We start from the raw sequence: 10,466 nt of genomic DNA, 5'->3' as shown, positions 1-10,466 counted from the left end.
CCTGATCAGAAATGGTTACTTGCAGAGTAAATATGATTACTCATTATTCACCAAACGAGAAGGAAGCAACATGGTCATTATGTTTGTCTATGTTGATGATATTTTGATAACAGGAAGTTGCATTAAAATGATAGATCAGTTGAAGGTTATTCTGCAAGACAATTTTAAAATCAAGGACCTTGGTCATCTTAGATACTTTCTTGGAATTGAAGTTGCTAGGTCCTCTGAAGGGATTGTTTTGAATCAAAGGAAGTATGCACTTGAGTTGGTTTCAGAGGCTAGATTATCTGCTGCGAAGCCTGTGGACACCCCTCTTGAACATAATTTAAAATTGACTTCATATGAGTTTGATCAGAAATTTCCACCAGATGAAAAGGATGAGTTCCTGACAGATCCTATATGTTTAGGAGAATGGTGGGAAGATTGTTATATCTAACCATGACTAGGCCTGACATTTCGTTTGCTGTCCAGACCTTAAGTCAATATATGCAGTCTCCTAAACAATCACATCTCGAAGCAGCATTAAGAGTTATAAGATATGTGAAGAAGGAACCAGCTCTTGGGTTGCTTATGTCTGCAAAAAGTACAAAAGAACTGGTGGCATTCTGTGATTCAGATTGGGCTTCTTGTGCTGTTAGTAGAAAGTCAGTGTCAGGTTACTGCATTAAGATGGGAGATTCTCTTTTGTATTGGAAATCAAAGAAACAAAATACCATTGCAAGATCATCTGTAGAAGCAGAGTATAGAAGTATGGCTGGAACTGTTGCAGAATTGATTTGGGTAACTGGTTTACTGAAAGAAATTGATGTTGAAGCCAAAATTTCAGCATTGCTTTACTGTGATAACAAGGCAGCTTTGCAAATTGCAGCAAACCCCATGTTTCATGACAGAACAAAACACATAGAGATAGATTGTCACTTCATAAGAGAGAAAATTCAAAGTGGCTTGATACTTACAAAGTACATACCAACTAGAGAACAATTAGCAGATGTAATGACAAAAGGCTTGGGAAGGTTGCAACATGAAAAATTTCTGTCCAAGCTGTGTATGAAAAATATTCATAAGATGCCAATCTGAGAGGGAGTGTTAAGATCCAAGTTGGCACACGTGAGGTAGTTTAGTTAGTTAAGAATTAGTTATGCTGAGCTATAGTTAGTTAAGTTGTTAGTTAGTAGTTATAAGTTTATGTATGTAGATATATCAATGTAACAGACTCTTCAATTAATGAAAATTCATTCTTCACATTAATCTTTCTCGAATTCTCTCCTGATTTGCTTCTTTTCAGTTCACTTGCCCCAAATTAACAGTATCAGAGCTAGACCCAGCAATGAGTGCTTGACCAGGTGGGTTGTTATATTTATTGAGTCGCTCTCAGCTTTTCCGCGCCATTAGGCTCTGTTTGTTGGTGTACTGAGGCCTTGTGTGTAGGTAAAAATCGTATTTATGGTCCGTGTTTGTATTGAGAATCCGTATGTTGGATAATTTTAGGTGAATTAACAGCTTGTAATCTTTCTTTTTCTTTGTGCAGATTTACAGATATGGGATGGCTTCATTGTTGTATAGACTGCAGAACACTGTGAGAAGCATTATCACAGGTGGTTATGATTTTTCTTACCAATTTTCTTATCAATTTGTTAGATGTACCGATAATTGGGAATGGATTACTAATAAATAAACCTAAAGATCGATGTTAAAGCTTTTGTAATCTTTTTGCTTACAAGTTTGCTGCTGTTGCAGGTGGTTTGCTGCTGTTGCCTGTTTGAATACTACAAGTGGCTTCTTTTCCAGTTCTTTTATAAGTATCCATTGAAAAAGAATCCGATACCATTTCAAAGCTAGCTGTTGATTAAATTGGAAGCCTTTCAGAAGAACACCTTCATATGGTTTATCTCAGTTGTCTTGTTAGCCCAATGGTCCATTTATTAATGAAAATTAATTTTGTTTCAGGCCACAATCAGCCTCACGCCTTGAAATTGCACTTCACTTGACATTTAGTTCCAAATGACTTCCTCACAGATAAACTGGCAATCTTGACGCTTCTAAAACTGCAATTCGATTATAGGGCCTTATGTTTGGAATATGAATTGGATCACGGAGTCTTGGACTTTGGGGCTGGCAATTATTTTTAATTTTATTCACAGGTTCTACTTAGAACTAGCTTCAGTTTAATTTCTATACAATAAATAATAAAAGCAATATTTTGACCAGTATAGAATCCTATAATCTCAATACCGGCAAATAACTGGTAAGGCACTTTCTTAAGAGAAGTGCTTCCGTAGAGTTATGGAATAAGCAAACCCCCTACGTGCAGAAAATCCAGTAACCATCCCCGTCGAGCCTTTCCTAAGCATTCAACTGCCTTGGACCACTCCTGCACAAAATCCTTCAGATTCACTCCAATGGTGGCAACAGATTGTGGGGCAGGCAACAAGGTAAAAAGAACCTTCATGCACTTCTCCCTTTTTTTTAATTGTTTTTTTTATCATCGGGGGTGTCTAGACTAGCTTATACGCACCTCAACTAATCCTCTGAAGCTTGGAACTGTTAGTTGGGTAAGAGCCTCAATGGTTATCCCTATTAATACCTAGGGAGACTAAAACTCAAAAACTCATAGAACCTTTTTTTTTGCTTTTTGACCATGAGTTCATCTAATGATGGTTTACTTCTTCATGTTTGGAGTACATTTGGAGTGTACTCGAGATTTAAGAGTAAAACAAACTGGTTTGCAAGGGAAGGGGAGAAAACACCGGGCTTGAGCTCAAATGTTTCAAACCTCGAAAAATCAGACAGCTCATCAAGGAAAGTCGGGAGTGGATCAAATTGTTATGCTTTGTGTATATTAAAGTCTTTTTTTGATAATTTAAGACTTCAAAGCTCTTTTACATTGTTTTAATCAAATAGTGAACGATTTTTCATAAAAGCTAAAATAAAAAAAGCTTTATTCAAATAAGCTGTATCAAACAGATCCTAAAATATGAATGATTTAGGATTCTGGAGGATTAGTCGAGGTGCATATAAGCTAAAAAGATATGAATGATTCAATGCTTAGTCTATGACGGAAGATTGAAGAGTTCAAGGTCTCTCTCTGTTCAATAACACCATAAATGTGAGCTCTCTGCTCTTGATATGTGTGAATTCACTTCTTTTTATCTTAGTATAAACTTCTGATATATGAGTTCATAATTCATCTCCAATTCTCCCTTTTATTGTTGAATTATCAGTTTGGCTTCATAAAATTTGTTAAATCAGGGGGAGATTTACAGACTTAAGAATAGAGATTAAATTTATTAAATTCTCTTTTCTAATGGTGATATCGAGGTGGGTGAATGAGACACATAATAAAATGTCAGTCAATGCTATTTATCTTCCTTCCCTACATGAATTCATGCTTTGCTATGGAGTTGCATCCCAACCAGCACCAGCACAAAAACATTCACCATCTGTTTTTTATTTCATTTTGAAGAATGACAACCACGACAGAGGATCTGATTGCCAAGACTCAAATGCTTGCAATGGATGAGAATTTGGAAAAAGAGAAGGTGAATTGTGAGAACGGAGCCAAGGCTGCTCAACAGGAAACTAATGAGAAAGCTGAGGAGCTGGGGTTTCCTTTCCCGTCAAGCTGGATGATGGGAAGCAGCTGAATTGTGTTGGTTTGAGGAAGAAGTCCATGCTTGGCATTGGCATCAAGATTTATGGCTATGGTAAATTTTTCTATCAATATTTCATTTATTTGGTTCCAATATTATGGAATTGCATACAAATAACAACGGAAGAGAATCTTGAACTGATAGAAACTCTAATCTGTAGGGATGTATGCGGACAATGAGAAACGGAAAGATGTTCTCAAGTCAAAGATAGGGAAAGCCCCAGCGAAACCCGGANATTTAATTTTGATCAGGTACAGCATTAAAGTTTAATCAATTGTATTATGCTTCTGAGGTTACTCAAAATTTTCTGAATCATGATTGATGCTTTGAGCTTTAGGACTTAAGATTTGTTTTTTCTCTTCCTTTCATATCTTTTTTATCCCTGTTTATTTTTAAATGATTGTATACAATCACATAAATTATGGTTCTGCCCCCTTTTTCATTTGGATGCATTTGAATTGAGTGATCCTTTTGGCATTACTTTGGCCTTGATATTCAAGTTAGCTTCATTCACCTGGCGTATCCCCTTGCCTTTCTTTGTTTAACGTTGTAATGTCTTTTTATGGGAAAGTATCTCCTCACATATCTGCTTGAAGAAAATAGCCATATGTGTTAAAGTTAAAATTGATGTGTCTGTGCATCACATGTGTTCTCTCTCTCTCTCTCTCTCTCTCTCTCTCTCTCTCTCTCTCTCTTTTCAGTTGCTAGTTGTATTCATTTCACTGTTTTACTTTGGTTGCTTTGAACCTTAAAGTATTGGTTATATGTTGCGCCTTTTTCTTTATAAATCTGTTTGATTTCTGCTGATGATCTCAAACAGCATTCGCAATTGGTCATTGAATTGTTATGCTATTTCAACAGGGTTTGTCACCTTATGAAAAGAAGAAATATGTTTGGAAAATGCTTTACATTTATATGCTGGGTTACGATGTAGATTTTGGTCACATGGAAGCTGTTTCTTTAATATCTGCACCAAAGTATCCAGAAAAGCAGGTAAGGTCCTTTGCAATTCAGTTTCTCCTTGTTAATGCTTAAATACTATAGTTGGGTCCCTAGCTATGGGCTTAAGCTTTTGGGTTAAATAGTGGCTGAACAATTCAATATTAAGGCTTCTTGTAATTCTTTATTCACCTTAACTTGAAAGAGGTTTTGACCTAACCTCTTCTAGTTTTTATCATATGATTGATAGAGTATAGATTTTTGTTCCTCTCAGAATCATGGTATGTGAAATTACTGGAGGCCTGGAAATTCTGGAATCTGTTAGTTTTGCAGCTTTTTTACATATTAAAGTTTGTTTTTCTCTTAAAAGATATAGTTGTTGCATTGGATACATTGTGATATTCTTATATGCTCCCTAGTTGTCTTTTTTTAAATAACTAGCCTGAAATGTGACTGTTTAAATTTTTACCTTGCTATAATTGGCTGCAGGTTGGGTACATTGTGACGTCATGCTTGCTCAACGAGAATCATGATTTTCTGAGATTAGCGATAAATACAGTAAGGAATGACATTATTGGTCGCAATGAAACTTTCCAGTGCCTAGCCTTGACTATGGTATGTTAGCAAGAAACCCTTTAAAACCTCCTTTTTATTTTTATCTATATGTTCTTTCTATCAGGTAGTAAGCCATTCTGCTGCATTTAATTTTCAATTTATTTAAGTGGAAAAATATTTGTTTTACTTCTTTAAGTTGCTCTTTGGGAGTTCATTGTTTATCATGGAGCAATTTTCCATGCATACAACATTCCATTACTTATGCATTGGTGGTCAACTACTGAAGCAAAATGTGGGTTTTGAATTAACCTGCTATGAACTTGTGCTAGAACTTTTATTCTTTTTGTATAGCACTTTCTTTCTTGTTCCAAAATACATAGTGGCAAGTTAATAGAGCCATCGCCAGTTAATTATATTTTCTAAGACCTTTGACAATTAAGAAACATCTTCATAAAATTTCTTCAATTGTTTGGGGCTTCTTCTGTTATAGGCAAAGGATGCCTATTTGAGAGCATGACGTCTGGATATTTGTTCTATGTAAGTGGGTCTGTGTGCTGATGTTTTTTTCAAGGAACTACTGATGAAAGTCTTAGCGTGATTGAGATTTTCAAGCATCTTTTTAGTTATTGACAGTAATTATTATCACATAGAAGCATTAACTTTATGTTTTAATCTCTTAAATGGACTTGAGCTTTTTTGGCTGATTGATATTCTTTGTATGTCTTGTTTTATTTTGTGTGGCGTTGATTTTTGAGTAGTCCATAGCTTTTCATTGAACTATTCGGTCTATTTTGTATATATCTTTTTATTATCCTTTAGATGGACCTTGACTTTTGTGGACAACTTGTTAACTTGTTTGTAACTATTTTTTCAATCAATGATGTTGTCATAGTTTCTTAAAAAAAAAGTATAATTGTTTTTATTTATTTTGTATGACCGATTGTTATGTACAATATCCTTTTGTCTAGGATGTTATAAATTTCATATTACAGTTTTTCCTTTTTGATCTCATTCTTCTTGGATTTATCAGCTGTTTTGTATGAAGTAATTGCTTTTGTACACTTGTCATTATATCGTCTTTGAATAATTTTTTCTATCCTTCTTTCCCCGTTAGGATTCGTTAGGATTGCATTGTATTGTGTTGTGTTGGCTGTTGATTTCCTTTACCACTTGTATTTGTATTTTATGTTTTAGGTTGGGAATATTGGTGGGAGAGAGTTTGCAGAATCTTTGGCACCTGATGTTCAAAAACTACTTGTAAGAATAATTTCGAATCTGTTGTTTTTAATCTGGACTTTCAAAGATTGGTTGATGAACACCCATTCTTTTGTCTTAGATTTCAAGTAGCTGCAGACCGCTTGTGAGAAAAAAAGCTGCACTATGTCTCTTGCGCTTGTATAGGAAAAATCCGGATGTTGTCAATGTAGATGGCTGGTATGTTTGAATATCACATTCTTCATGACAACCTACTTTCTAATATGAGTTTAAATTTGTAGATTTCGTTTTTCTTTTTGGGTTTGCAGGGCGGATCGGATGGCACAACTTTTGGATGAACGAGATCTTGGTGTTTTGACATCTTCTATGAGCCTTCTTGTTGCTTTGGTGTCTAATCACCATGAAGCCTATTGGAGTTCTCTTCCAAAGTGTGTTAAAATATTGGAGCGGCTTGCTAGGAACCAGGATATTCCTCAAGAATACACTTACTATGGTATCCCATCTCCCTGGCTTCAGGTTTGTCTTCATTTTCTCCTCTTGTTCAACTTATCTGCATGTGATCGTTACTGGTTCTGAAATGTGGTTTAATTGGTCTGTCTGATCAGTTTGGATTTTGTTGTGGACTCTTCAATGAATGAATAAGTTTGGAACTTCAAATATATAAAAATCCTAGAAGTCTAGTTTGGTTTTCAGATCCAGTCAAATTGGTTGGCCTGTGTCTGATCAAGAGCTGAAGAGTGAAAAACATTTAATAAAATATTGTTAAGTAATTTTAAATTGATATGTTTTTTTTTTTTTTTTTTTGGTTCTGATCCATTCTCATTAAAAGGGGTCATTACAGTGCATTGCGCAAACATCTTTGGTCTTCCTGGGGAAATCAAATTGTACTGATGTTTTATTTGTAATCTTTTGTGAATTAGCCATTCTGGAAACAGTGAGCTTTTGTCACATTCACTGATTAAAAGATGTATGTCTGTCGTGTCTTCATCCTAACACTATTTCTAAGGCATTCTTTGATGGCTCAATTTTCATAATGGACTCATAAAAATGGATCATCAATTTGTACTTTGACTGCAACATGCTCCTTTTTTGAACAGATTCTGTTTTTAAAGTGTAGCTGTTGCAATTTCTGAAATAACATTGTCTTGCTAATTTAACATTTATTTTTTGATGCAGCATAAATTATGTAATTGGCCTTAAGTAATTTGTAACGTATGTATAATTAACAAGTTCATCCGATGCTGATTAGTGTTTTGTTAGTACAGGTCAAGACAATGAGAGCACTTCAGTATTTTCCCACCATTGAAGATCCAAACACCAGAAGATCATTGTTCGAGGTTCAACTTCTCCCAAGGATTATAACTTTCTCCTTGTTTGCCCATGTGACTCTAATGAGATTTGGATTTGTGATTTTAGGTGTTACAACGGATATTGATGGGAACTGATGTTGTAAAAAATGTTAATAAGAACAATGCATCACATGCCGTTCTCTTTGAAGCCCTTGCTCTTGTAAGTTTGCATCAGAAAGTGTTTTCTTTGTGAATGAAATTTGCTATTTACTATAAGATTAGTGTTTTGTTTCTAGACAACTGTTTATATATTTAGTTGAGCTGAAACTTTAAGATGTCAGTATCTTTATCCAGATTCCAAGTAGTTTTCTCCAAGTTCAGTAACATTTTTTTTGTGTTTCATGGGAAGAGAAGCAAACTTATGTTGAAACAAACAAACTTGGGCTACGCATTCCTGCATGTTGCTCACTTCTTCAACTATGTGTGGTTAGATATATTAGTTGAAGTGAACTTTTATTGATGATGGACAAACTTATCTTTCTCTCTCGTGTTCTCATGCATAAAAGGAACAAATAGGACTTTTAGCCTGCAAATTGGGAACTGTTTAATTTAAGCCCCTCTATTCCTGGCTTGATAGTTCAATATGGTTATGAAACTGTCATCTCTTCATTTCTGGAAATCAATTTCCCTTGTTATTACATGTATTTAGGACCTGCTCTATTATTCTTCTTGTAAGAATTCATTATTTGATGAGAAGAAAAATCTATATACTGTTACAGCATTGGCTAGGGTAAAACAATTGTGATGGACTAGGTTGGTTTTGAGTTCAATTGCCTAGCAAAAATATAAACATAGTTTTGGAATTTGAGGAGCTTTTATTGAGAATTGCATGTCTAATTTTCCATCACAGGTCATGCATCTTGATGCTGAGAAGGAGATGATGTCTCAATGTGTTGCTCTACTTGGAAAATTTATTGCAGTGCGTGAACCAAATATTCGATATCTTGGCTTGGTAAGTTGTTGAATCACTAACCTTATCCATTATTTCTTTTCAGATACAGTATTTTGTGTAGGCAATTTATGACCTGGTTGCTGGCCTATGACTGACTGATTAGACTTTACAATTCTCTGTTGCAGGAAAATATGACTCGGATGTTAATGGTAACAGATGTGCAAGATATCATCAAAAGACATCAGGCTCAGATCATCACCTCGTTGAAGGACCCCGACATCAGGTTAAATTTGAGTTTCTTGAGCTGGTTTGGTTACTTGCTGAGAGTGTCAGGACTTATGGATGGTGTTACTGATACCTTGTCAATAAGTCATCTTTTTTCTTGAACAAGATTTATGTGGCTGTGGTTCTCCTCGGAAAATTATTTATTTCTTCACGAACTAAGTATATGTTAACAATTGGTGCATATTGTATTCACTTATGAAGTTTCTCATCTCCAGAAAGTTATGTTTAATGTCCTGTAATGGAGAATGTGTGCTTTTACTAACTTGGGTTAACATTTCCCCCAGTATTCGTAGACGTGCCCTTGATCTGCTATATGGAATGTGTGATGTTTCAAATGCAAAGGACATTGTTGAAGAATTGTTGCAGGTATAGAATGGTGAATATAGTCTAGTTGTTTAGTATGATTCTGGGATGCTTTTTATATTAGCAATTGTTTTATGTTATCTACTGAAAGTGTTAATCATCTGAAGCACAATCTGAGCATGCCACTGATTTGCATCTGTTTTCAGTATCTCAGCTCTGCTGACTTTGCAATGCGTGAAGAACTTTCCCTTAAAGCTGCTATTCTTGCAGAAAAATTTGCTCCTGATCTTTCATGGTAAGAATGACTTCCTTTGGAGACTGTAAGAAAATTGTGGATAATTTTAGCTCTGCTATGTTAAAAGGATATCTATAGTAGACCGACAGACAATTAAAAACATTAAGCTAACATGCTCGGCCCTAATAGGAATAGAGAACTAGGATTGATTTTGGAGGTACATCCATCGGATAATGCAATGCAAGTGATACACAAAATGAATGTGATAGGCTTATCACTGATTTTAAAATCAAAGTTAGTTAATGTTATGCAGGAGGATATAAGCTAAGTTTATATTGTTTTCATATTCTTGTGGAGCTTTTGGGAATTTAGTTTTATACCTGCTGCCTTCATCGGTAGTTATTAAGTAATTCTGCGCTGTTGAAGCTACAAGATTATTTTTGTAAAATGATGTCTATATGATATCATCCATATGATTCTTCATAGGTACGTGGATGTGATCCTTCAGCTCATTGACAAGGCTGGGGATTTTGTTAGCGATGACATATGGTTTCGTGTTGTGCAGTTTGTTACAAATAATGAAGACCTTCAGGTGATCAAAATTTTGTATATACATCTTATCAACATGGTGTTTAGATGATATTGATGGAAACATTACTATATGTATTTGATCAGCCTTATGCAGCTGCAAAAGCCAGAGAGTATCTTGACAAGCCTGCCATACATGAGACAATGGTCAAGGTGTGAATACATTGACTTGGATTCATATTCCACATTAGCTTGTTTACATTTGAACAGTAATCGTGTATACTCTGTATCGTTGGCCTTATAGAGTTAGTAGTTTTCCTGGTTGGGTTTTCACTTCATAATTTGATTTTTTTTTTTTTTTTTTCTACTCAATTCTGGAATTGACATCAGAAATACAATATGTGAATATGAGAATTTGTGGGCAAGATTCGTTTCCATCATTGAAGCAAGATGGCTGTAATATTTTACATAAAATAGAACTTTGGCGAGAAAACTTATTTTTGTACATTATGTTC

General features: G+C 35.0%; 2 protein-coding genes across 2 annotated transcripts; both read left to right on the top strand.

Annotated features, from left to right (window-relative positions):
* Window positions 1-438: 438 nt before the first annotated feature.
* Window positions 439-1,763, top strand: LOC116142398 (secreted RxLR effector protein 161-like). Its single transcript, XM_031427816.1, has 3 exons — window positions 439-990; window positions 1,529-1,595; window positions 1,738-1,763. Exons 1-3 carry the CDS (start codon window positions 439-441, stop codon window positions 1,761-1,763), a joined length of 645 nt encoding a protein of 214 aa, XP_031283676.1.
* A 2,049-nt stretch (window positions 1,764-3,812) lies between these two features.
* Window positions 3,813-10,170, top strand: LOC116142432 (AP-2 complex subunit alpha-1-like). Its single transcript, XM_031427848.1, has 14 exons — window positions 3,813-3,914; window positions 4,512-4,643; window positions 5,079-5,204; window positions 6,339-6,401; window positions 6,481-6,578; window positions 6,668-6,875; window positions 7,625-7,696; window positions 7,776-7,868; window positions 8,559-8,660; window positions 8,786-8,883; window positions 9,170-9,251; window positions 9,395-9,483; window positions 9,910-10,015; window positions 10,099-10,170. The coding sequence occupies exons 1-14, from the start codon at window positions 3,813-3,815 to the stop codon at window positions 10,168-10,170; spliced, it is 1,443 nt and encodes a 480-aa protein (XP_031283708.1).
* The last annotated feature ends 296 nt before the right edge of the window (window positions 10,171-10,466 follow it).

This window comes from Pistacia vera, unplaced genomic scaffold (assembly GCF_008641045.1).
Source record: "Pistacia vera cultivar Batoury unplaced genomic scaffold, PisVer_v2 Contig408, whole genome shotgun sequence".
In the NCBI taxonomy this organism is placed as follows: Eukaryota; Viridiplantae; Streptophyta; class Magnoliopsida; order Sapindales; family Anacardiaceae; genus Pistacia; species Pistacia vera.
This window is presented reverse-complemented; position numbering and strand designations above follow the sequence as displayed.